The sequence below is a fragment of the Onychomys torridus genome, chromosome 4 (assembly GCF_903995425.1).
Source record: "Onychomys torridus chromosome 4, mOncTor1.1, whole genome shotgun sequence".
In the NCBI taxonomy this organism is placed as follows: Eukaryota; Metazoa; Chordata; class Mammalia; order Rodentia; family Cricetidae; genus Onychomys; species Onychomys torridus.
The window spans coordinates 41,757,788-41,785,577 of NC_050446.1; the positions used below are offsets into that span (position 1 = coordinate 41,757,788).

General features: G+C 41.5%; 1 protein-coding gene across 2 annotated transcripts in view; it reads right to left on the reverse strand.

Moving 5' to 3' along the window:
* Grb14 (growth factor receptor bound protein 14) overlaps positions 1-27,790 on the reverse strand; it is a 103,783-nt gene that overhangs the window by 29,944 nt on the left and 46,049 nt on the right. For both annotated transcript variants that reach the window (XM_036184096.1, XM_036184095.1), the window contains exon 3: positions 9,329-9,485. In XM_036184096.1, coding sequence (XP_036039989.1) covers positions 9,329-9,485 — 157 coding nt within the window. The remainder of the gene's footprint in view (positions 1-9,328; positions 9,486-27,790) is intronic.

Genomic DNA, 27,790 nt, shown 5'->3' on the forward strand with positions numbered 1-27,790 from the left:
CAAACAAATAGTATGAGGTTAAATTCTCTGCTGTTCTGAAGGCTGGAGAAGCAGAGTCTAAAATTTATTCCTGTTACAGAAAGAGATTGCAACTCTGCATGTCTCAATCTATGAGCATCTCGCTGTTACATTTCATTTTTATAATACCCTAAGTAGATTGAATATTGTCCCTAATGATATCAAGACCTAATGCCTACAAACTGTAAATGTTATCCTCCATGGGAAAAGCTTTGCAGATGTCTAATGACAAACATATGGAATTGAGTTAGGCTCTCAGTCTATCTGTAAGCAACCTTGAAAACACAGACAGAAGAGGGTGTGACATAGGCAACGTGGGGAATCGAAATACAAAGCAGAGATTAAGTGATGTGACTGCAAGCCAAGGAACATCAGCAGCACATAGCACCTAAAAGGGTACAGTAAGGTTCCCTTTAGAGGCCCCCAAAGAAACATGACCTTCCAGAACTGTAGAAATACAGTTCTCCAGTTTATAGCTCACCAGTGGGAATCTGTTAGGCTATCCTTATGAAATTACTATAATAACCTAATGAGCAAGTTATCTTTCTGTTTTAAAGATAACCAACCTGCCCAGGTTGAGTGAGCCCTTGTGCCTGACCCAAGCTGAAGGCCTTTCTCCTGCAGGGTACTGCTTCATCCTGCATGGAAGATCCCACACAGGTGCTCACACTACCACCTCAGCAAGTCCTAATTCTATAACCAAGAAAAGTTTAAATCACTCTCTCTTTTCCTGTCATTTTAGTTACCTGTTTCTTTTTAGTCTGGAATGTGTCTGATAAGTATTTGCTAATCTATTGAAAATAAACAATCATGTTCTGAATGTCAGAAGAATAAAAGTGATAGTTGGATTTCAAATCATCCGATTATAACCTTCAATAAAAGTGATTTAGATCATTTGAGTTTGGGATGCATGCAAAAATTAAATACAAAAATGAGTTGGGAAAAAAAATCAAGCTGTATTTGAACAGCCACAATGAATAAGAAACTGAAAAAAAAAATAGTGTGGTTACCAAGTAGAATGTAGTCTTGTGTTCTGTTGACATCACACACACACACACACACACACACACACACACACACACACACACACCCACCTCAAAGGCAGAATATAAATCTGGAAAGAAAAGATAAGCAAGAAATACTTCGGGAAATTTCACAGATCTATTGCACTGAATACTTGAATAATGCAAACAATAAAGTCAGAAGAATACCCTCATAATATGAATAAGAAACATACTTGCAAAAGCTGTCAAAACCTAGACTGTCTTTAAGAAAGAGAAATCCATCAGCGCTACTCATCGGAAGCAATCTTCTAGTTCTAGCCTATGGATAACGCAGATAATCTACAGACAAAGCCAATAAAGGTCTACAGGGCTGAATGCAGCTATGTTTCTACCTCATATACAATTCTGACAAAGAAGATAAAGTTTTCTTACCAGGAAATTTGGCTTTTAAAAATTATATCACATTAGATAATCTTTATGCATCCATAAATCAGCATCCCGTTTTAGATGCACGGTTGCTTATCATCCTCCAGCTGATTTCATCCTTCGAAGGCCCACAGCTCCAGAGATCTAAACAACCCTAGTAGAGACAACTGGCAATCAACTAACCACAGCTTACTGTGATTGTTTGTTTTCGGTTAGTGAGGTAGCTCACTAAATGTAGGGGTTCGTAGGCACAACGTTCAACAGGAAGATACAGGATGCTGAGGCAGAGTCTTCTGAGAGGAAGACAGGTAATGTGTGGAGGGAGTGAAAAGTTGTGGACCACCAGTGTGAAAGCCGAGGCACTGCCGTAAACCAAGTTACCAAGGCCTGACCATGAAAAGAGAAACAGCAGCCCCCTTGGCACCTGGGGAATTTTTCCCCTGACAGTCCTCCTTTAACTATACTTCCAAAACAAGCCAATTTTAGCCAACTAAGTAATCCTTCTAAGTACCCTTTATATTGTCAATACCGAAAAAAAATTAATTCTCAAAACACAGCTCTTGATGCTGTGTTCAAAATGAGAATCAACCCCAGCCTTTGTGTTACCACTCAGGAAAGAGCCACAGGTGCCATTAGTATAACTCCATCTCTAACATTTTAAAAGCCTTGTTTATTTAATTTCTCTTAACTCCATAAAGTTGACCTAAATAATCTGTTAAAACGTTATCAAAACTTGAAGGTTGCATCCTTAGTTTGAATTATGAAATAGTCCCCACTGGTTCACGTGCTGAACAAAACCTTGATCTTCCAGCCTGGGGATATGCTGAAAGACTTTGGAAGTGTTAGCAGGTGGGACACAGCTGGAAGAAACAAGTCAGTGGAAACAAGTCCTTGGCATCATCTTGCCTCTGGTCCCTTAGTTCTCCACATGCTCCTGTAACCATGATGGTCTGCTCATGACAACACAGAAACATGGGAGAAAGTGACCATGAATGGCCTCCTCCAGAACTGTGAATCAAAATACATCCTGTGTGAAGTGGTTCAGTTAGTCGCTTGGTCAGAGGCCCACAAAAGCAATCAACATGGATACAGTTTTTAAAACTCATTTCATTCTCAGAGGCCATATTGCTTACCCTTAAATGCCTAACAAATAATTGGTTAAGCCTATTTCAAATAAACTTTTTGAAGTTACTTTTCAGACATGAGAAAGGGAACTGTAATCATCAAGCATCACTCACACATAAGAATAATAGGACGGCCACCTTACTTAACTTCCCAAACAGCCAGTAAGAAGGTAAAAGCGAAGAAATGCTTCCAGGAGTTTTAGATCATGCTTACAGCAACAACAACAAAAAAATGCAAACTGCATATTGTTTTAAATTTTATTTTTGTTTCTAATGTATTTTCTAGGGTCTTGCTATTAGAAAAAAAAAAAGTTACCAAATAATTCTGTTTTCTGTTTAACTTTCAAGAACTTTTTCTTTAAGAAAAAAAAAAATGAAGAAAAGTTTCATCTGAAACTGTTGATTTAAGTTCAAAGTCTTTTAAGAAACTTCAGTCCAGCAAGAATGGGAGTGCTCACCTGTGACCTTCAGCCTGGATTTGTTCCCTGAATCCACTAAAAGTGCCACATTGGGCTGAAATAGAAGGCAAAGCCCTGCTCTTCTCGCCACTTGATAAGAGGAGAAACAAAGTGGCTTTTACTTCTAATGCACCCAGGAAGCAGTCCTTCCTACACCATTGTCACAGGGAACTCCAGGCAACAAATAAATGTCCCTTGTATTTCCCAGAGCTGGCTTGAAACCAACTATATTTTGTCAATCTTATTTCCAGATCAAAATGAACAGCCTCTGACCAAGCAAAACAAAACCCTAAACACAAGAAGCAAAGAATAAACCAGTGTTAATTTCTAAAGGGTTCCTTAGCCTGAGAATACTATTTAACACCCCCAAAATCCCCCAGACAACTGCCAATCTGATTAACTCCCCAAAAAAAATCACAGAAATTATGGCACATTACCTTGAAGGCCTATCGTCCTTTAAATCCGTTTTTTTCAGCAAATCAAAATAATCTGTGCATTAACTCAGATCCACAATGACAACGTATACTCACAGAAAGATTTCCTTTTCTGCAAAGGCTTGTATCTATGCTGGCTTCAGCCCACTACTGGAAGAGCATGTGGAACTGGAATGCATACAAACACCCTCTCTAAACTGCACATGACCAGGTGCATTCTTGAGAGATAGACTAAATATCCATCTGGACATGTGAAGTCTATGGTGTGTTTTCCAAGTCTCTCTCTTCACTGGAATTTATAAGATATGCTTTTAATTATTGGATATAAATATCTTACAATTCAGTACAAGTGAACTCAAAACACATTCATTTGTCTTTGACCTAAGATACAAAGATGTAGGCACAGAGTCCCTTATCTCACAGAAGTACTACTAATTTTAACAAGTTCATTAGCAAGACAGTTACAAAAAAAAAAAAAATGTTACAGCAGCTAAGAAGATAGGTATTTAGCTCTGCTTGATCCTCCAGGTGTCTGTGCTACTCTGGGTGTCTGTGCTACTCCAGGTGTCTGTGCTACTCCAGGTGTCTGTACTACTCCAGGTGTCTGTGCTAGGTCTTTAGGAAAAAAGTTACACACGATTGGTCACCACAATCGATCTCTAACTCTACCAACCAGGGAGCATTCTTCCCTTGCTTTTTCCCCAGCTCGACATGAGGTTCTATATATAAACATCTCTCATAAAATTTGGGAAATATTGCATTTGTTCACATTTTATTGGAGTATCATTATAATCTTATATTTGTCAAAATCAGTCCTTTTAAGATTTATTTTTTAATTATGTGTGTATGTTCCACATACACCGAGGAAGGGAGCAAGGGAGGAAGGCAGAGAGGGAAGTAGGGAAGGAGGGAAGAAGGGAGAGAGAGTGTGTTCCCACAGGGACCAGAAGAGGGGTGTACCTCAAGCTGGACATATGGAAAAAGCAGTTGTGACAAGCTGCCCCTTCTGGGACACAGAGGTCAACTACACCACACAAGACTGATTGTACGGTGGCAACTACCTGCCTTGACCTGTTTTCCCTCCTGGATTGGACTGCCATCAGCCTGGTCAGCCACTAGAGAAAATGCCCACGTTTACCTTATCGCCATGAGTGTTCTGTGAGACAATGCTGAAGGAACTAAAATAACAGCCCAGATGCCCAAGCAGGTAGCCAGATAAAGTCGGAACCTGAGAAGCCTAACAGCGCAACAAGGAAACCAAATGGCGCCTAGTTCAGTGTGCCCACGATTCTGCATGCGGAGGAGTGAGGGGTGAGACACAGCCTGTGCACAGGCGGGTTAGGCAGGCACTCCCGGGCCCACAAATGACTGTGAGGAAAACTACAAGACTCAGGTCCACACCCAGATGGCTAAAGTTGGGACAGAGCAGGAGAGGGCCAGCTGTGAGGCTACCATAATGCCTGAAGGTGGAAAAAGTGGGGTCTCAGGCAGCTCTGAGAACCTGTCAAAGAACCAGGAGGCAGTTTTACTTACAGACACTTCCTGCTCTTTGCTGGTAAAATATTTTCTGATTTGGAGACTGCATATAGCACCGAAACCCACGTGGGAGAGCATAGGTGGTCAGGGCACATGATTCTCTGCACAGAACATGTCCTGAGGTCCCTGATGGTAACAGGGATAGTCACGATTCTGAAAACTGCTAAGTTATAAACAGCACAGAAAGTGCCACTGCATATTGGTTGCAGACAACAGGAAACATGCTGAAGCTCTTTTGTCTGAAACAAAAGGAAACAAAAAAGTGCAGCCGCAGCTTCGGAGCAGGTAGCAGCAAACCCCCACACTGCACAACCCTCCCGGCTATGAGAGATGGTGTGGACATGGCTGCACGTGTAAAGATGGTTTCATTAAAAGCCTCTGGTCATTCATTCTGCTTATTAAAGCCACTCACTCCACAGTAGTATTCACAATGGAAATCTCAGCTGCTATGGCAAGGATACTAAAACACAATTAATCCCTCCTCCCGAAGCGTGTGTAGGTATGTGCTCCAGGTACAGTGTTAATTGCTACTGCCTTGTACCACAGCTTCAATTAGGAATCCAAATGGGAGCAAGACAAACATGGATCCCAGTAAGTTCCAGAAGAGTTGAAACTGAAGCCACACCCAACAGACACACAGACAGACAGACACAGACAGACAGACACACACACACACACACACACACACACACACACACACACACACACACACACACACACACACCACACACACACACACCAGCTCCACTCAATGATGGTGACCACAGAAGGCTCCATCTGGGGGACTATAGTGACACCCAGTGGCTGTTAAGGAAAGTGCAGAGTGAGGTCTATGGAAGTGTGTTGCTACAGTGCCATTTTAACCTAAAGGCAAATTTGAGGCTAGTCTGGGTTAAATAGTGAAAATGATGGGGTGGGAGAGAAAATATCTAGTCTTAAAAAGCTAAGAGAAGTCTTCTCGGTGTTGTAAAATTATTTATATTTAAACCATAATCCTTTTATTTCTTGATTATGTACAGGGAACTGATTATTCTTGTGCATAGAAATATTTTTCAGGATGGAGATAATACCTCCTTCCTTTTACAACCTATTTAGGGAATGAACACAAACATGTTGCTCCAACTGCTGTCAGATGCATGGAATACTGAAAAGGGTCTCCAAAGGAAACACAACCAAGATACACCTGCCTGTATTTGATGCTGAGGAAGACCACGGACTACAGCCCCTGGAGTGCTGCAGCCTCCTCACCTACTGCTCAATCATTTAGTACTCAGGTAAAATTAGTGTTTGCAACTACTTTGTTTGGATATGTAGCCTGGGTACAAGGACAAAAGAAAATCAACACAATGAAAATCCAAAAGGGAATGTCTGTGCCATACATAGCCTTTGGCCTCTGACTGATGAGTCTGGAAGATGATGTTCTGGTGTTTTGATTTCATTTCAGCAATGTCTAGAAAACACATGAAGTCACAAAGAAGCACGCTTTATAACAATGCCTAAAAGTTTAAATTCAGTGTGGCATTCACAACTACTTCAAAGGCTTTATTAAGATATTTTGCATTTAAAAGTGTATTTCATTACCTAGTATAAATACTTGGTAGGTTTTTGTGAGTATAGCCCCTTTGTTTACAGAACAGATTTTTATTCCTGAATTTTGAAGCAGTTTGTCAGACATAAATTGTGGTGACTATAATATAAAATGTTTCCTAAGTCCCCTAAGATAGAATTTTTTAAAAAAAGAAAAAAGTATAAAATGTGGCACTTATATATTGTGTTAATTAATAGGCAGTGAAATTGTCTGGAATATGGCAAGAATCTACTGAAAGTTAACATCAGGCTTCCTGGGAATTATCAGGAGCTGAAGTTAAACTCATCATAAGGGGCAATGGACAAAGCCAATGCTTAGGCTTTCCTGTCTGGGGAGGCAGGAGAAGCCAGAGGCCACTTAGCCCACCTTCAGCAATCAGATATCCTCTGAAGATTCTACGAGTTCCATACTCATTGTCCCCAGGGATGCTTAAGGCATACTTTCCTCCTTTCTTTGAAGTTTGGATATACCCCACAATTGTCTTCACCAAGAGAAAGTCTACCAATACTTTCCAAATGGTAGCAAAACTACTTTCAGAAGAGTGTGTGTGTGTGTGTGTGTCTGTCTGTCTGTCTGTCTGTCTGCCTGCCTGTCTGGGTCACGGTGTTGGATAGCAATTTCTCCCAAACTGAAACATCCTCTCATGAAGAGAGGCTCTGGAGACTTAGGAGGTAAGCAATTCACAAGTTCCTAGGAAGTTCCTGAAACCTACAAGACTCACCAGACCCCCTCCCCAAGGTCAGGGAAGCAATAAACAACTGGAGGGGAGACTAAGCAGCTGGGGTGACAGGAGGAAACTGACCAGCTGAACTGCCTGGCACAGACTCTCTGATCTGTCAAGTTCCTTGCAAGTCACAGAGAAAGTGTCATATTTGGCCGCTTTTTGGTTATGCAATTGCCTATGATCTATACACAGCTATAAGTAACCCCTGACCCACACCTCAGTAAGTTATCACAATTCTTTAGACCTCCCAGTGAAACTTTGGTAGAACTGTTAATTTGTCTGTGCACAGTTCCCTTTCTGGCATGAGGAGACATTTGTGCATGTCTCTCCAGGAAAAGTCACATAACAGTGTATATATGTAAGCACACATTTGGAGACAAGAGGTCAGGATATGTCCACCATGAGTTTTCTAAGATGATCTCTTATTGGTACCTAAAGCTGGCAGGATAAACTAGACCTGCTGACCAGCAAGCTTCAAGGATCTGCTGCCTTCACCTAGCCAGCACTGGGGTCACACATGCAAGCAACCACATCTGGCTTTCAAAGTGGGTTCTTAAATCAAAGTCAGATCCTGATGTTTGTACCCCAGGCACTTTACTAACTGAGCCATCCGCCCAACTCCAGACAACTTTTTTAAAGAAAGTCTACCAAATAACTCTGTGGTCATCATCATATTTTTCAATTTCATCTCTTTCGAGAAAAAGGCAAAACTCTTTTCAGAACTGGATCTAACTTTGGAATGCTGCTTTGAGATAGAAACCACAGAACAAATGAAACAAAGGTGAAAATGTATACTTTTGTAGCTATGTCAAAAAAGTGAACGACTGCTGAGCTGAGTGTAAAAAAAATCCTCTACAGTTCTCTAAATAAATCACTGGAAGTAATTTGGCTGTCAATAGTAAGCTATAAGAAATCATTTTGATAATTGCTTAGTAACTGTTATATAATAAAAAGAGAAGCAGTGTGTGGTGCATTGAACACCTGCCCTCCAATGACAAACATAGACTTTGCAGGTATGATTAAGTAAGGAATCTGAAACAATGGCATTGCTGTAGATGACGTGGGAGGCCCTAAACCTTGCTGGGATTAAAACAGGGGACTGCATAGAGACCGAGGGGAATTAGGCTGCGGGACCAAGGGTCAGAGCGATGAGTCATCAAGGCAAGGGATGCTGGCAGCCCCGAGAAACTGAAAAGAAGAAGAAAAAAGGTGAAAATTCTATTCCAGATCCTCCAAAGGACTCACCCAAACCTTCACTTCATCCAAAGGCATTGCTGTCACACCTCCAGAAGTGGGAGGTGGTCAACTGCATTGTTATGAGCAAGCAAGTTCATGGTAACTTGCCACAGCACCCACACAAAAGCAACACAAAGTTGAATGAATGAACTAGCTTGCCAGAACCCATCCCTTCCTTCCTCATCTACTTAAAGACAAAAGCATGCTTTCCCACCTAATACCTACAAGAATAAGAAAGTAGAGGGAAAATTATTACCAGACTCTGTTCTCGCTCTCAGAAGCAATAGTTTATATTTAATTAAAAGTAGACCTTAAAACTCTCTCCACAATTTACAACCCAGAGATGTATCTCATTAAATATTTAAGAAAAGACTACTATTTTTAAGTCTTGGTTAATATTTCTTAAGTCTTTAAAAAAAAAATCTAGAGTGTATACTCCCAACCAACTCACAAGCAGACCAAACAAAATCTTTTTCTACTAACTTCTTGGGGGTGTTTTCCTGTTATTATGAGATTTGACCATGAAATTCAACGCCATGCTTTGGTTCCAAAGCTGATATATCTCCGTCATGATTTAACTAGGTAGGGTGACATGTTTACAACATTTCCACCTTTGTTTCTAGTCCGTGCTTTCTTTGTCCATCATCAATGGCTCCAAATGAAAAAGAAGAAAGGACTACTCGACACATAATTTATCTGGTTTTGTGCACAGGAAGAAAGCCTTTGCCATCTGGCGGGTATGGATGCAGAAACTATTAGACAGTAGGCCTGTGTCCTTACCTACACCTGAGCGAGACAGGTACTCAAAAAGGGTCCAGTTGTTGTCATCCACATAGTGATTCTTCAGGATCAAGAGCTGGCAAACATCTCGGGCGGTGATGTCACTGGGCACTTCTAATGCCCTGCTGGTCTCATCCTCACTGTAGACTTTAATCACCTGCGTTGGTGAGAAACGAGAGAAAGAGCTCAGAGAGTTGTCTTGGTTGCTTTTCTGGGACAAAACACCTGAGAAAAGAAAGCTAAAGAACGATGGGTTTATTTGGGGTTCATAGTTACAAGGAATTTGTGCCATCACGGTGGGTCATCATGGCAACAGGAGCTGGAAGTGGCTGGTCACACTGCATCTGCACTCAGGAAGCAGAGAGAGATGAATGTCTGTGCCCAGCTCAATTCATCTTATGTACTGAATCCAGGGTCCAGCCTGCATAATGGTGCCACTCACATTTACATGAATCTTACCATGCTAATTATCACAACCTTAATAATTCTTCAAACACACCAAATTTTGTTTCCATGGTGATTCTTTAGATCTGAGGTATTCAGCATGAAATCATGAGATAGGCATAACTAATAAAATGGTTACCATGGAAGCAACTAATGCGTCAATCATTCTCCAGTTATCCGCACTCTGCTTACTGTAAGAGAACTGAGATCACCTACTCTGCCATACCTCACATGACACCAGTCCACAGTCCTCATGTTGGACTTTACAAGCTGAAGACTTTCTCTTCCCAGGCATCTGCTGATTTGCATATTAGAGCTCTGCTTCCCCACCCTGGCACCCAGTGACCACTACCTTGTCTTGTATAACTATAGATTTGACATTTTTTTTTCTTCAATACTTCCAAACATAAATGAGATATCTTCCTTCTGTGTCTGGATTAAGACATGAGGCAAATAGGGCTATTTTCTCTTTTGGCAAAAGGTCTTACTGTGTAGCCTGGGCTGGCCTCAAACTTACTATTTAACCCAGGCTAGCCTGAAATTTGCAGCAGCCCTCCTGCCTCAGCCTCTCAAATGCTGAGATTACAGGCAAAAGCTATTACACTCAACTCAGGATCTCCTCCTTTTAAAAGATCCATGATGATCACACATACACGCAAATACATCTTTATACATCTGTCTGTTAGTGGGACACAGGTGGTCTCCATGTTGTAGCATCATTAATAACTTCACAATGAGCATGAAACTACAAATCTCTGTAAGAGGTAGTGATTTTAGTTCCTTTGAGTGTCTGCCCACTGAGACACATGGTAGTTCCATGGAATTTCTTTGGAAATATCTGTGCCATTTTTCATAATGCTGATTAATATACCCTTCTTCCTGCATCCAAACAGAAGCCTTTCTCCCTTCCACCACATCATCTCCAGAGCAACATCTTCTGCTCTCTGCAAGATGTCACCTCATAGTGTTTCTGATTTATACATCTCAGTGCTCAGTGTCTTCTTACACCTGTCAGCTGACCATTAGCCTTTAGAGAAATGGTGCAGCTCTGATTGTTTTCTGCTGTTGAGATGTAAGAAAGAGACAGTAGCCTTATCAGGTACATGACTTTCAAATTTATAGGTAGTTCCACGCTATACCAAAACCTTCATTAAAATATTCCATTCAAACAAATGTCATTCTTGTGAGTCATCAAATTTGCCAATTGAGCATAAACTCCCTCCAAAGTTCCTTGTGCATTTCATCTTTTCACATGCATCTACAGCTAGGTACCAAAGCACTTTATTCAACAACTTCTATCTTTTCTCCATTATCTGAACTAAGTTCTATTTGATGGCTAGTCTGTCATTTCTTCACCATTCAGGTCTATTCAAAGCTATGAGCTTCTTATCAATAGTCTGCATTTTCCTTTCCATATTTAAATTTTGTAAACAGTCAAAGAAATTTGAGTGCTCTACACTGAGACATAGTCATGAAGCCCAGAATACAACAGACTTTTCTTTTTTCTCTTGCAATCCGTGTGGCCATGGAAGGGAGTTTTAGTTGGCAGAATGCAAGCCCGGGGAACAGTAGCCCCCAGATCTGTCCTGTGAAATTGTACCACATGTCCCAACTGTCTTTCAGCACCCTCCCACAGAATTGGAAACAACTTCACAGGCCTTGAGGAGAGTAAGGTCACAGGCAGAAGGAATTCTTATCCCTAAATGACTTCAAGGACAACTCCCCGGTAAGAGTATCCTTGTGAATAAGAAGCAAATTTCAAATTTACACTCTGTCAATTCTGTGAATTAGGAGTGAACTACTAGAGCATCCAATGTCCAACTGAAGCAACACAGAATGAGAAGTTTCTACAAAGGAGCCACTCAGCGTTTGCCACGCTGTGCTCTGTACTAGAGTCTCCACTATCAATTATTATCTGTATGAAGTTAATAATAAGCTAAGCATTCACATGGCGAAGGAGCAATCCTGTTGCTGTGTACCCATGCCTAAGTGAGAAACCAGAAAATGCAGTGCAGAAAACATGCCTGTTGTAGGAACACCAGCATTTACATGTGGCCAGTAATTCAGACAAATGCAGTAGAGAACAATGGGCCGATTCAGTCTTATCATTTTTTAAAGTATACTTTATTATATCGCAATGAGGTAAATTCTCTCATACAATGTAGAGGTGACATAAAATGAAAAATTATTCTGTGTAGCAGAAATCTTAAAAGGCCTTATTAATAAAAACAAACCCAATGCCAGTTATTGGGGTGAATGCTAGAAGATCAGAGAAGTAGAACAAGCCACAGCCACCTCACTTCACCAATTCCTCAGCTGATCCTGTTTCCTCAGAATGGAAGCCTCTGAGTCCTCATCCAAATGGATCTCAGCTGAACTGCTGCTAAAAGTCTAAAAGCTTAACAGGCTCTAGTTCCTGGTCCTCATGCCTTTATACCTTTCTGCTTCCTGCCATCACTTCCTGGGATTAAAGGCTTGTGTCACCATGCCTGGATGTTTCCAGTTTGTCCTTGAATTCCCAGAGATCCGGATGGATTTCTGCCTCCAGAATGTTAGGATTAAAGGTATGTGTGCCACTATTTTCTGGCCTCTATGTCTATATAGTGGCTGTTCTGTTTTCTGACCCCAGGTAAGTTTATTAAGGTGCACAATATATTGGGGGCACCGTGTCACCACAATTCTGTGTATTAATGGGAGGATATTTATTGAAAGTATTAAAGGGTCCATTCCTTTGACCCAGAAATTTCACTTCAGCAAAATATCTCAAAAAAAATTTTTTTGCTAACTTTAGAAAGTGAGTTTTAGGAATTGACATGGCCAACAAAGCATTATTCATAATTCTAATGACCTAAGTTTACAACAATAAAAGAAAAAATAATACTGCCATAGAATAGAATGTTTGGGGGCCCTTGAAAACATTATCCAAAGAAATTATATAAGAATATTGAGAGTCAGGCATGGTGGCATTTGGCTATAATCCCAGCACTTGAGAAATAGAGACAGGATAATCCAGAATCCAAGGCTAGGCTTGGCTACAAAGAGGGTTTGAAGCCAGCCTTAGGGAGTAGGGTTTCAAACACTTACAGGATACAACACAAGCTTCCCTAACCTTGGCTCCTAGCCTCCCATCCATCTTCTCTGACTGCCATTTCTTTCCTAAGCAGTCCTCTTCCCCGTCTCCATCACTAGCTACCTTTTCAATTGTAGTTACCCCTCCTCCTCCAGCTCAGTGATGCTGTACTGGAGTTCTGGGACTGGCTTTTGGTGGAACCCCAGAACCTGGAAAGCCAGGCATCTTGAAATCAACCATGACAGAAGTAGTCACTCGCAGAGGCCAGTATTGTAACAGCCATATCTGTTCAACAATCACTGTATGGGATCTCTTTTCTCCAGAGCTGTAGCAATGTAGGCTGCTACTGGTCACAAAGACAGTGGCCATGGGCAGATGCAACCCATATGGAGGAAGTCACATGGCAATATGCTGAATGTTTGTTCCCAAAACAATTCATATATTGAAACCCTAATCCCAGAGTGATGGGATGACCTGTGCTGTGGCCTTTGGGGAGCGGTCAGCCTAGGATTGTGGCTCTCCTGGATACAATCAAGGTTTTATGGAATGAGTCACTCTATTATTCTAGAAAAAAAAAAAAACCATACACCTATAAGCTGTCTTTCCTGTCACAGGTGAAGCTCCATCTGGAACTCACATCTGTGCTCTACGCAACTCCCCTGATGTTTATTTTGGAAAATGCCTACTTATATTTCACCTGAATTCAAATTAATTCCTGTTCAGAAGGCTATCTTGAATGTTCAGAGCTTCATGATGTGTCCTCCCCACCTGTGCTAGCAAGCTTCCACTCCCACAAAAGTTTCTATCTAGTCAATATTTACATTTGTACCATGATGAAGCCCTGCCAAGCAGATGCAGTTAATACCCATTGGGAAGCCTGCCAGCATGCTACACACAGTAAATATTCAATATATCTTCTTGACATCCAATTTGAAACTATTTTCTACCACGGTAAATATAATTACTCGAAAATACCTTTGTTCCGGAAATTTGTTTGTACACACAATTTTTCAGTGGGGAAAAGAAAAAAATTCTAAGTAGGAACTGATTCAATATGGCAGACTCAAGTTCCAAAGCCATTGAGGCAGCCATAGAGAATCATGATGGTTGCTGAACTTGTCTTCCCACCACCTATTTCCTAGCAGTTCCCTACATAGTGATTTGTGTGGAGTTTCATTGTGCCATCATCTTGGTAGGTTGTTGCTCATGAGGGCATGCCTCCTACATCTGGGTCTGGGCTAGACCAGGCTAGACCAGGGCTGACTATCTAAGGGACGCTGCCACTGTGCCCATCCTACTGTGCTTACAGAGTACTTGACCAAACTCTAGAAGGTGCTCCTGCCAACAGCCATGTGAGCATAACTATTGGGTGAGCATGGGACTCAGTGGAGCAATGGTATGTCCTGCAGCCAAAACCCAGGAAGAGAGGCTGGAGAAGGATGCGTGAGCTGGAAAGACCCCCCTCAGCTTCCTGACTACCCCATATGTTTTTTCACAGCAACCTCTTATCACCTGGTGTCGGAGAAGCCTGCTTCTTAATTTCCATGTCCATCTTTAATTCCACGGAAGCTGAAAAAATAAAAGATCTAGAGACACTCAGAAGCTACACTAGATTGTAAACAAGGGCAAGAAGAGCAGAGAGCAGGATGGAAGACAGAGAAGCCAAGAGTTTAGCTACCCACCCAGGAAACTCCACTGCTTTATGCAGCCTCTGTGGTTACAAATTTTGAAGAATTGAGACATGTAACCCAAGAGCCTCATTACTTTATTATACCCATCAATTATATCTATCTCCAGTGCATAAGTACCAGAAAATTAAATTTCAGAAGCAAAGCCAACAGAAACTTTTCTTGAACTTGGCCCCAAAGGCAACTGAAATCTATAGAATAAGTGTTATTGATTTAAAAAATAATAATAATATGTACCGAAAAGAAGCAATACTTTGGTTTGAACTCCATTTAAAAGCATGACTTTGCTGGGTGGTGGTGGCACACACCTTTAATCCCAGCACTTGGGAGGCAGAGCCAGGCAGATCTCTGAGTTTGAGGCCAGCCTGATCTTCAGAGGGAGATCCAGGAAAGGCACAAAGCTACACAGAGAAACCCTGTCTCAAAAAACCAAAAAAGCGTGATTTTGTAAAAAAAAAAAAAAAAAAAAAAAGACAGAAAGGAAACTTATTTAATGCTGACATTTTTCAAATATACACTTTTGTGTTCTGTGTATATGCATTTATATGCATGTATGTATGTGTGGCATGTGTGTGCACATGTGCATATGGGCGGTATGTATGTACATGTACATGAGTTTGTCTGCAGTGTGTGTATGTGAGAGGTATGTGTGGTGTGTGTATGTATGTGTATGCTTGTTAAGAGTGTATGAATATGTGTGTCTGTGTGTGTAGTGGTGTGGTGAAATTTTACCTAGGTTGGCATTCCTCTGTAGCACATCCCTAGAATCTCTGGAACCCACTCGGTAATAGAACATTTTTCATGCTACTAGTACAGAAAGGCAATTGAAAGCTCTGTTCTGTGTCTACTTATCTCCTTTAAATATGTGAAGACAGAAAAGATAATCTAAGCCTCAGCTCTGAAGTGGAGTCAGGCATCTTGCAAAAAGCATTGCTATACTAAAAACTTCCTATCTAAGAAAAATAAATCAACTCCTCACAGAAGCCACAGAACTGGTGTGTATAAAACTCAAGCTTGGACTGTTGAGGATCATGGGAAAACAAATAACACACTGTTCTTGAGATCCCTTAGAACACAACATTAGTATCCTGTTTCTTCTACAGCTGAAAGCTGAAAAGGACTGACGTTTATATAATCATGCTATTTAATAAAAGAATATTATTCATTTCTAGTTAAGTGCCCCAAATTCCCAGCTTGCTTTATAGTGTGAAGACAATAGGATGAGAAGACAATAGCATTTGAAGTTGTACACCAGAAGAAAGAAATTCTGCTTGGATCCAAAGACTAAGAAGCAACTGGCTTTAGCCATAGTTAGACAGTTGAGTAACAAGTGACTCACAGCTCTGATAGGTCTGTTTAGAGCATCTCTCTAGCGTAAGCAGACTGCCCGAGGGAAGCCAAGGTGTATGCAACGGGGAAGAGGAGAAGTCCTTCAGTGTGAGCAGATGGCTGACAAACTGCGCAAGCTGAACCATCTCAGCCTTCAGAGCCAGTGAGATCTCAAAGTCTACTCCAGCAGCACAGGCCTGAAGCACACGAGATCACAAGGCAGGGACACAGTCTGGAGAAGGGGTGAGTGCATCCGTTTACGGGGATATCCTAGTTTAAACCCTTGATCCATCAACTCCTCTTCTTCCATACAAAATAAGCAAAGGAAAGAGATTTCAAAACCCACCTATCTGTTTAAATAGGACACACACATACACACACACACACACACACACACACATACACACAAAATAGTTGACCTCAGAACAATGATGAGGGCCCTAGACTTAAAGAGACAAAATACTTAAAATATAAACTGAAGGTTGTATCTTTAAAAAAATAAATGAAGACAGGCTGTGACTTAGGGCAGTATGTATGCACTGCCTTCCTCTCAGAGCACTCTGTGGATTTCTGTGACATCACCTGGAATTTGATTCTACGAATAGATTATATGGAGAAACCCTGGAAAACAGAGCAGATACTAAGCAAGGCCCTTCCTTGGCCCCGCTATTGACCACAGCAATGGGTGCCAAGGGGATTGCAGTCCCTTTTAAGCTGGACGCACTCAAGAGCAGTGGGAATGAGTCAGGATTGTTGAGTGGATTGAGTATTTTACAAGGGTTTTCCAGACTGCCATCGTGGGAAACTGATGAATGCCCCAGAGTTCTGCCCTCAGTGTCTTTTGCTTCTTCAAAGGGGGGTGCAGGGCTTGTCATTCAATGTGTACGTGGGGGGGGGGGGAGTTCCTTAACCAGCAATAATAAAAATCAATAGAATGGAGTGAAAGAAAGAAAAAAGAGCAAACATAGAGGAATAATGTCTGGGGCATGACTGTACCCTGCTGTATCCTGTGCTGAAGTTTCTATTCTAGGAAAAGTTTGAACTCAAGTACTATTAACTAATATTGAATTTAAAATAATTTGGTGAATATATTTTAAATGGATCTTACAACAACCACAATTATTAAAAAATGTTTAAGCACAAAGTTCCATTATTTTATCATATGTATTAATCATAGCTATCATTAGCATGTAATTACTAGGAAGTTACAGTTAGGAGGAAAGCTCCACAGAAGAGTTCCCTGAACTGCCCTCCAAAGTCAAGCTTATTTTGTTCCTATAATCTTTCCAAAGTTTATCACCAACAAAAGTCAGATTACAAAACATCTTCTCATGGTTCACGATTTCTTGTTGTTTTTTAACAGATAGAAAATGTACTTCAATCATGCGAATATTTTTATAGCAAGGTCAGAGCAGCCTTGAATCTTCACATTCTTCTAAATAAGGACTGCTGTGCCCTGAGATAAGAGGAGACAGTGTAGGGATTTTGAATTAAACAAGTCTGTGTGTTTGCTTAAGGGAATGGAAATAATGCATTCATTAGTTCTTATTCCGTGTCTCTGCTTTTCAAACACTGACTCTCCAGAACAGCTCCGCTCCAAAAGCCCCCGGTTCTCAGGAAAAGCTGCAGCTTTCTGTGTCTCTACTGAACTCTTTTCCTAGGTGTGAAATATGGAGAGCAAAGGAGGACATGGTGCAGAGACACAAGACAAAATAAAGTCTTAAATGTGAAGGAAATATTGAAAACGCATTATACCAGTGCACAAACTGTGTTTTTAATTGGTTTGAGTAATTAAAAACAGGTAAATGTCACTAATAGTGACTTTCTGGAACTCACATAACAAGGTCCACCTCACCCACTTACTCTGCTTCTCAGCTTCATCCCACACAACCTGCTCCTTCCTCCCTGACTCCACCCACCCACCACCAACAACCCCATTTCTTGCAAGAGCCCGAGTTCTTTCCAAAACACAGGACCTTGGCACTAATGCACATACTGCTGGTACTATATGAGCCATCTCCCCACAACCTAATTTTCTGCCCTAAAATCTCAGACACACCGTTATTTCTATGAAGGAGGTTTCAAGGATCTTTCCAGTTTAGGGCTGTCTATTCCATATCTGGTGCACCTATGTCATCAACATCCAAGATCCTTGCTACCCAGAATGCCACATGACATTGGAGTTATAGCTGCCTCCCATGATGTCTAAATCAGCTAGTAGAGCACAGGGCTCGCAGTGGACAATTGAAACAGTTATTCCGTAGTGAATGGAGTCATTGTCTGTAGCCCCATGTGAGACATTAGGGATTCCACAGCAGCAGTATCAAGCCCTCCAGTTTGAAACCACACAAGCAGACCAAAGAGAAACATATTAACACGTTTTCATGGCATTTCTCAGCTGAACAAAGGCCAACTAGGAGATTATGGTGGCATGGTGGCATGTTTGGGGTTGTGTGAAAAGTTAAAACACATAGGGGGAAAACCTGGGTGGAGCAAATATTATGAGAAAAGATATTAAGAAAGGAAAAAAGCAAATATAATAATAACAGTAATAATTTTGCAGAAAACAATCCAAAATGAGGAGATTGGTACTGCCTTCACAAGACTAGTGAAGCTGCTTCATCCTTGCCAGCAGACTACCGAGGGGAAGGTGGCCTCATCCAGACCTGCTGGACACCTGTTTCCCTTGGTACCACCACAATGGAGGACCATGTCTACAACACTCAAATTACAAGGCACCTCTCAAAAATCAAGATTAGCTGGGGATATAGTGATAAGGTTTAAAATACAAGTTTTGCATGATTTTGCTTAATAGTCGCAAGAGAACAGACTGATGAAGAGCCTCATGGTGAGGGCATCATCCAGGAAAGAGTTTAGCTACTAAGAGCAGGAGATCTACCCTGGATCTTCTTTTTTTCCCATTCAGAAGATCTGGGTTTGAGTAGGCAGGTCCCTCCCATTCCTACTGACCTGGGGTCTTTAAGGTCATCCCTAATTTTTTACTCTTCAGACCACCTCAGGGTAAATGGTCATGACCTTCCTGGGTAGGAGTGCTGGTTTAGCAGGCATTTGCTTGCCATTCTGCTTCGTCTGGACAGCTAGAAGGACTGCCTGGTCAAAGACAACAGATTCAAAACTCAAAGACCTGCATAACAGGGGATCGAGTTCTGCATACAGACCCAGAATGCACTGGGGGAAGGTTTAGAATGTACCAGATTAGTTCCCCTTCCTGTGCACTGGGCCTAAAAGGCCCCATGCAGCCTCAATAGTGGATATGTCCTAAAGCTGACCTGGAAAGAGATTTCAAATTGCCACATATGAGACCTGAGACCTGGCTCACATCTAGGCTTCCAATCCAAGCTACTCCCATATACATATGCACACACACACACACACACACACACACACACACACACACACACTACATTTCTGTGCATTTGAATTCAGTGTGTATTATAGAGAGTCAAGTCATAAATCCCACACTACGTTTCCAATGACTTCATCTAAGACATGTCTCTGAATAGTTGGTGTTTTAAAACAAATGAAAGTCATATAAAAGTAACTCCTCTCTGCAAGGTCCAAACCTTCTCAAGTGCTAACACTTACTCATACTTAAGGCAGAAACCTACTGGCCAAACTTCTGTTGGGCACAATGTTATCTTGCTGTCTCCTTTCAGTTTTTAAGTAACCATTGATTCCCCAAATAACCACTAGGTGCCTAAATGAAAAAGTTCAAAATCAGCTCACACAGTGAGAAAGAAGGTCAAACAGAGAAGGGTAGAGAGAAAGAATCCAGGGAGAGAAGTAGGCTGCAAACACAACATTATCAACTGTATTGCAGTTACTGAGATATGTGATATCATGCGGTATCCCTGCACTGTTAGGAATTATTTGTTTTCATTGATTTTTATTTTTTTTTATAATTTAATGTCTCAGAAACTCACATGAAGCTTACCATAAAAGGTCTGTAGTATTTAACTGGAGGTTTATAAAATAACATTTTATGTAATATATAGTGCCAACTAGTCAATGATATATGCTATGTACAGTCTTTCTGTGCTATTTATGTGTTACCCTATAGACTTAAAATAGCACCCCCCCCAAAAAAAAAAATCACTTTTCAGATACTCACTTTCCAGATTTTAACATCCCCATGCTGTGACAATTCTAGGGACAATAAACTTATATCCATGCTGCAATCCTGGCTTTTGTTAAACTTTTAAACATTCTCATGTGATGGGTGTGAAATGCAAAGCGTGCCTATTCCTTTTTAAAAAGCAGAATCAGTGTTGTCCGACTAGAGAGATAATAAAGTTAGAAGACTTCGGGCTGAATAACTAACAAAGCCCCGTAGTTTTAGAAAGGCACAAGTCCAGGTTCCAGCTCTTGCTCGGGCCCCTGTGCCCTGGCAGAGCAATGGAACCTGTTTAGGCTCCAACGGGATGCTGCCTGAATTCCCCACTGCTAGTCCAGTGTCCGTGCCTCTTTAAACGGCTACTGTTAGTTAATATGTGATGCAAAAGTGTTAGCTAGCTAAACACTACCCTAGAATATAAATGCATTGTGTGTCACAAAGCACCTAGCTTTTGAAATGCCGAAGAATAGTTTGCTTTTTTCCTATCTTGTCAGAAAAGACGCAAATATAGAAACGGCCAGCAGAGGGAGTCTTTATTCTGAGTTGGTACAAATACAGCCGCCTCCCCCACCATCACCCCCCACCCCCACCCCGCCGACAATTACGTTTCTCTGTCTGGGGTGATGGCTCAGCTTGCTGCCAGGTCTGCACACCTAAATAAAATCCTTGGGACCCACAGGGTGGAAGAAGAGAAAGGTATTCTCTGACCTCCTCAAGGATGCCCACTCCCCACCCCAAACACACATACGCAGTAAATAAATACTTGTAAAACTAACTAAATAAATAATGAAGGAAATACATGTCTTGAAAATTACCAGAGAAAAGGGAGGCGAGGGAGGGAGAGAGGTAGGGATGGAGGGAGGATATTTTCTAAGTTCTTGTGATTTAAAATATAGGGATGAGTGTATAATCACTTTCTGACAACGTGTCTATTCCCAACACAATTTTTTTTTTTAATTTCTCTTTGGGAACTGTCTGAAGTCTGAGCATTTTTAATAACCCTTAGGGGTGGAAACCTTTATATTTTCTGGGGAGGTAGTATCTGAAACTACCAAAAGTCCTGCTTACTTCCTTGCCAACAGAGAGATTATTATTTTTAAATTCTGGCTCAAGGGACTGGGGCACAGCCAAGAGAGCCAGCCCTCCAGACTGCCCCAAGCCGGAGTCTGAAACTGTCCATTAGGCCAGCTATTTTTAATCAGCCTTCCATGCCAGGCATGGACCAGGCATTGTGGTTTACAAAATAATGTGAGGCTCGGTGCCTGTTCCCATGGAGTTGCAGCCCAGGTGTCTACAGTGCTGGAAATACTGGAATTTGATCTGGGTCAGACTGGTAACCATCAACTGACCATCTTCTGCATCTCAGATGCCTCAAACCTTACAGTGTACAAAGAGCCAACAGCACTCAGTGTTATGGGTTGGGTCTCAGCAGTAGTGTTATAAGGCCTACAGCAGAGGAAGTCTACTGTGATGGAGTTCAAGGAACCCTTAGAACCCTAAGTGTATTCTCAGGTATTCTGACATGTTAGCTTAGTCACTGGCTTGGAAGTAAGACTTGAGGACACAGCAAGGAGCAGTGACCAGAGGGCAAAAGTAGATTGGCAAAAGAGGTGAGAATTGTCCTATGTGAGGAGTACAGGTAAGAGGAGAAGCTGTTCCGTGAAGCCAGACCATGCAGTGTGTGCCCAGGCTGTTGTGTGGAATAGGGCCATGCAGTGTGTGCCCAGGCTGTTGTGAGGAATAGGGCCATGCAGTGTGTGCCCAGGCTGTTGTGTGAAGCCAGATCATGCACTATGTGTGCATACGATTTGTGGGAGAAGGGCCATACACTGTGTGTGCCCAGGCTGTTATGTGAAACAGGGCCATGCAGTGTATGTGTGCCCAGGCTGTTCCGTGAAGCCAGGCGATGCACTGTGTGTGCCTAGGATGTTGTGCAGAGCAGGGGAGTACAGTATGCATGCCCAGGCTGTTCTGTGAAACAGGGCTATGAAGTGTGTATGCCTAGGATGTTGTATGGAGCAGGGCCATGCACTGTGTGCCTAGAATGCTGTGCAGAGCAGGGGTGTACAGTGTATGTGCCTAGGCTCTTTCACACAACAGGGTCATGCAGTATGCGTTCCTCAGCTGTTACAGGGAGCATGGGTGTGCAGGTTGTTTGGTGACAGCTTTCTGTCTGGGAAGAGAGTTCTAGCCTATAGCCTGTTCCTTGTCATTTATTAGTGGGAGCTTTGGTGATGACCTTTCTCCACACCAATCTCCTTCATCCAAAACAGGTTTGCCCACCAACCTTATGAGGCTCTTATAAAGACTACAGAGACCATGACTCGGTGCTAAGCGGATCACAGCTGCTTTGGTTTCTAGTGCTCTCTGGGGAAGGCAGAGAATCTTCTAACTGGTCAAAAGCAACAAGCTGGAGCTGGATAAAAGTAATGAAAAAGCCCAGGACTGTGGCTTTTCACCCTAAGGAACAAAACTCTAAGAAGAATAAAGAGAAGCAACAATGTTGAGAAATATCAATAGTAGGTCAGTATCTTGTTTTCACAAAAACCACATTTACACAAATAATAGAAACTGCTGTTGGAGTGCTTCCATGAAAAGTATATCAGATTTCTTTTCTTTTCTTTCTTCTTTTCCTTTTTTTTTCTTCCATTTTGAAGTGTTTGTGCATACACAATGAGCTATCCCAAAGTAAGAGCCCCCTCTGTCAACATCTGAATCAGTTACATGTCATCTACACTTTATACAGAGTTTGGGGCAATTCTATTCAGTGTCTTTGGTGCACATTATTTTTGCTTTAAATTTAGGAGTATTTCACATATGGGATTTTCAAAGTAAGGGTGTTCTGCCTGTAAGAGATTAATATTGTGCTTTCGCTGTCCATGTCATGATCAAAGGTGACACAGACCCACTGTCACAGAGCTAACCTGCAAATATTTCCAACCTTTTGGCCTTCATACAGCTCGGTCTTGCACAAGCACACAATCTGTAAGTCCCTGACTAACAACCCCTGAGAGGAAGAATCATCTAACTGCATATCTTGTTGCATTTCAATCTACACTCCCAGAAAAGATAGATGAGAGGTAGATATATGTGAACTCTACGTATTAGTAATTCATTTTCTTAAGGTCCATGGCAGTGGTAAATACGGTTACAGAAAGCCAGCAGTGGGAATAGAATTTGTAAAGTATGCCATTCTTCTGGCCCTGGTGGCATGATATAAAGGACAATAAGTTTTTATTGAATTCATTTGCTACAACAAAGAAATTTTAGGTAATCACTTTAGCAAGAAACTTAAATTCCTGGTAATAGCCAAGTTTTTATTTAATATTTTCTCATACAATACAATTTAAACTGCTCATGAAGCTAATAAAACATGGTATTTTGAAGCCAAGCCCAGTGGTGCACATCTGTTCTCCCAGCTGTAGTGGTTGAAGCCATTCTGGATTACATACAGGAACTGTCTCTAGGCAAATACACACTCCACTAATGACAGCAGATTAAAACCCAATCTAGCAAGTGAATAAAAAACACAGCACGTACCTTTTCTTGGGTCAGGAAAGTAATGTACATTTTCTGGGCTTCTGCTCTATGCTAATGTTTTTAAGTATTTGTTTTGTGCTCACCAGTGGTCCATGTAAATACAGCATTGTGAGGAACACAGAGAAACTGGCTCTCACATAAGAAAGGATATACCTAAGGTCACTCCACTGGTTAAGAAGAGTACTGAGCTCAGGTGCCAGGCTTTCTACCTCCAGAACACACAATGTCCACCAAGGCATGTTTACTGAAACCTTCTTTCTCAAGGAAGGGAATACTTTGTGTAAATATAACCCAAACCATGCTCTGGGTAACACCCTTCTGAGTTAAGGACAAAGTTAAGTTACCCTAATAAAAATGACATAAACAGGAATAAAACCAAGGTTGAAAAGGAATGAGATTTTACAAGTAGGAATAATTACCACTGTACCCATCAAGCAAGACTCCATCTAAATCCAAGTACCACCTATAGACACCCATGGCCCTGCCCCACTCAGAGACGTAGCCATCTCCCCAGTTAGCCCACCTGCCATCCCCACACAAGCAAAGAATATATCTCCTCCAAAGGACACCACCAAACTTGGTACATGGTATCATAACAGCACAGTATTTACAAATATTTACTGAATGCCAAGGACAGCAGAGGCACTTATGATAGTGATGGCTAGCTGAGCCTCAAGGCCACCCTTCACAGATTCCTTTCCAAAGAATCCTGATGCCTAAATTGTTAGGAGAATAGAGTCCTATCCAGAAACTTCTTTTCATCCCTATGCCTTGTAGAGTGTTGCCTATGTTTTCTTCTAGAAGTTTCATTGTTTGGGGTTTCCTATCAAGGTTCTTGATCCATTTGAAGCTAATTTTTGTGCTGGGCAACAGATATGGGTCTAATTTCATTCTTCTACATGTTGACACTCAGTTTTCCCAGCACTATTAGTGAGATACCAGTTTATGGATACTCATGTTTGCGTCTTCTATTTTGTTCCGTTCACTTTCATGTCAGTTTCTGTGCCAATGGAATACCGGCTTTATTACTACAGCTCTGTAACACATCTTGAGATATGAAATGATCATCCCTCTAGTGCTGTTCTTTTTCTTCGGGGTTGCTTTGGAGTCCTTTTGGTTACATGGGAACTTGAGGGTGGCTTTGCCTTTCTGTGAAGAATGTTATAAGTGTTTTGGTAGCACTGCATTGACCCTGTAAATTGCTTTTGGTGGTGTACAACCCCAACTGATAAACCTACAACACAACTCCTAGAGCTAAGGCTCAGAAACATCACAGAAGAGAGATCAGAAAGATTGTAAGAGCCAGAAGACCAGGACATCTGCTGTGAGACGGTAATTTCTTTATATAAAGAGGAAGCTGTACCCACAAAATCTCAACAATACAGTGAGTCTCCTAAACAAGATCACAATAGTATCATCAGTTCACAAGCCAACACAAATGAAGAAAATCTCATGGGTCCCCAACCCTAGATGAAGAGCTACAGACAATTAATGATGCCTGAAAGGAAGAGGATGAGCCCCTAAATGATTATCTAATACCAAGTGGTCAGCCCTATACATATAAGCATCACTAAATGGCTCCCCAGTTGGTGTGTGTGTGTGTGTGTAATACAATAAAAATCAAAGAAACAGAGACTAAGTATTTGAGAGGGAACAGGGGAGGGGTGATATATAAGGGGTTGGAGGAGGGGAGGGAGCAAAAATGATGTAGATAAGTACACTTGTATGAAATTATTAAAATAAACTTAATTTTAATGGAATCCTGATGCTAGTGAGGAGACCAGCGTATTGAGCTCCGGGCCTGCTTTCCCAGTGTGCTTTGCATTCAGTTACCCAACAGGGTCAGGCACAGCCAGGAGCATGAGCTCTGGTTTGTTCTTGAGTGTCACATTAACAGGAGCTAGCCCTGGCCAGTTAGTTAGCCTGCCTGCCTGCCTTGTGCATCCATCCTCAGTGCCAAGACTGTGAACAGAACGCCTGAGGATTCACATTTATCACTCCATAAAAGGGAAGGGGACTCACAGCAGGCAGCATATACTAAGCAAGAGAGAATTTGGTTGCCTGAGGACATTGCGGCTGCTGGATGAGCTGTGGCCAGATCTTTACTGCAAAGCATGAGAAAACAAATCCCTCCCCTGTTCAGTCTGTGTCTTTGGTCTTTTCTGGCTACATGAAGTTCAATTCTGTGTATAAGCAACAACCTGTTAAATTGGAATTGCAAAACAAAATATTAAACTAAATCAGGCCAAAAAAATTAAAGAATTCTGAAAAACAAATTCTGAAAAAAATAATAAATCCAAAAATAACAAAACACACAAAGACTAAAAAGCCAAATCTAAAAAGTTCAGAAGCCTTGGATAAATACACATGATGGCTACTAAGATTTCAGTATTATGAAAGGCAACAGTAAAATAATGTCACAGAATGTGGTTGCTGAGTAACAAAGGCATGTTCTTTTGTCCAGAATTAAGACACCAAAGAGAGACTTTCAGAGGACTAGAATAAGTCAACAGCTTGGGTAGAGTCTTAAACAACAGCATTCAGGAGAGAAAGTAGGAGGCAGAGCAGAGCTGGAGAGCCAACCTTGGGAGCTGAAGCATAGAGCCCTTGGGGTTAAAGTCATCTCAAGTGGAAGGAGGAAAGGGCTTCCTTACAGGCTCCTGTGAAGCTAGGCAGTTCCATGGCCAGCCAGACCTGGAGCACGTACTCACTGAGCAGCTAGGAATCTGCTCAAAACTTTCTGGGAGAAACAGTACTATGGTTTGGAATCACAGCAATGACTGGCTGTTTGAGAAATACGATATGATTAGAACATAAGACTCTCTCTTGTATCAAAACAATTCCTACTGACAAATGGCCTTGGGGCTTAAGAAAAAGTATTTTGTAAAAATTGGGTTTTTCCCACCTCTTTCATTTCTGAAACTACTTTAAGATGCCGTGTGCTTGTTATGAATGTCTCCTGCAAAGGTAGGCTGCATGAAGAATGCAAAATAATTTGCAAACATAATCTAAAAAGCAATATTAATTGAACACAGGGCATCAAATACTGCAACCTGAAGAATTAAAATATAACATCAGCTCTTCTGATCATGTATTTTATATTTCATTTATTTTATACATTAAAATGCTCAACTGTCAATTCTGTGACCTTAAAATGTTATCTTTCTTGGTGTAATTAATATGCCAATCTAAAGTTTCAGTTCAGATATACTATCCCCTCACCTCTCTTCTCTGTGTGTGTGTCTCTCTCTCTGTGTCTCTCTCTCTGTCTGTCTCTGTCTGTCTCTCTCCCTCTGTGTGTGTGTGTGTGTGTCTGTCTCTCTCTCTCTCTCTCTCTCTCTCTCTCTCTCTCTCTCTCTCTCTCTCTCTCTCTCTCTCTCTCTCTCTGTGTGTGTGTGTGTGTGTGTGTGTCTGTCTCTCTCTCTCTCTCTCTCTCTCTCTCTCTCTCTCTCTCACACACACACACACACACACACACACACACACAGGGGTGGGGTAGGGAGACATGGGCATAACAACTGCTTTCTACATAAAATATGTTCTGCACTTGACCATATGGGAGTTGGTGGAGGTACAGAGGATTGTAAGGAATTGCCTTCACTAAACCCAGAATTGAGGTTGATGGTAACTATACACACCATAAGGCAATTTCATTTACAGATTGGTTTCAGGACATAATACACATCGATAAAAAATACCATGGAAGTCACAAAGCCTAGATTCTATTTCTAGCTCTGTCATTGACCTTCTGGGTGACTTTGTATAAGGTATTCGACATCCAAAAGACTCAGTATTCTCATTTTAGAAAAGAGGCAGAAAAGGGTAGGAGAACATGAAGGAGGAGAAGCTTGAAGGAGAGGGAAGCAACCACCTAGTAGTTAATCTAAAAAAAGAAAAAATGCTGAGGTAAAAGAGTCAGTCAGAGGTCTGGTGAAACTTTTTCTTCATTAAAATTTTGATTTGCTAAAATCAATAAACTCAAATACTTATAGAATTAGAGAAAGTCAAAATGTTCTCATCAATCTACCAGTCAGCATTTACCAAGCCACTCTCAGAGATAAACAAGGCCTGCGCTGAATAAAGGATTATGTTTCAAATTCAGCCTCTAATCACTCCAAGAGAATCCCAGGGTCACATCAGAAGGACACACTGGCTGATAAGAACCCCCTCCTCAAGTGCTTTTGAGCATTTTCAGAAATGTTCCTGGCCTTTCAAGTGATAGGGATTCCAGCTGCTCAATTGTCTGGCAAGGACCA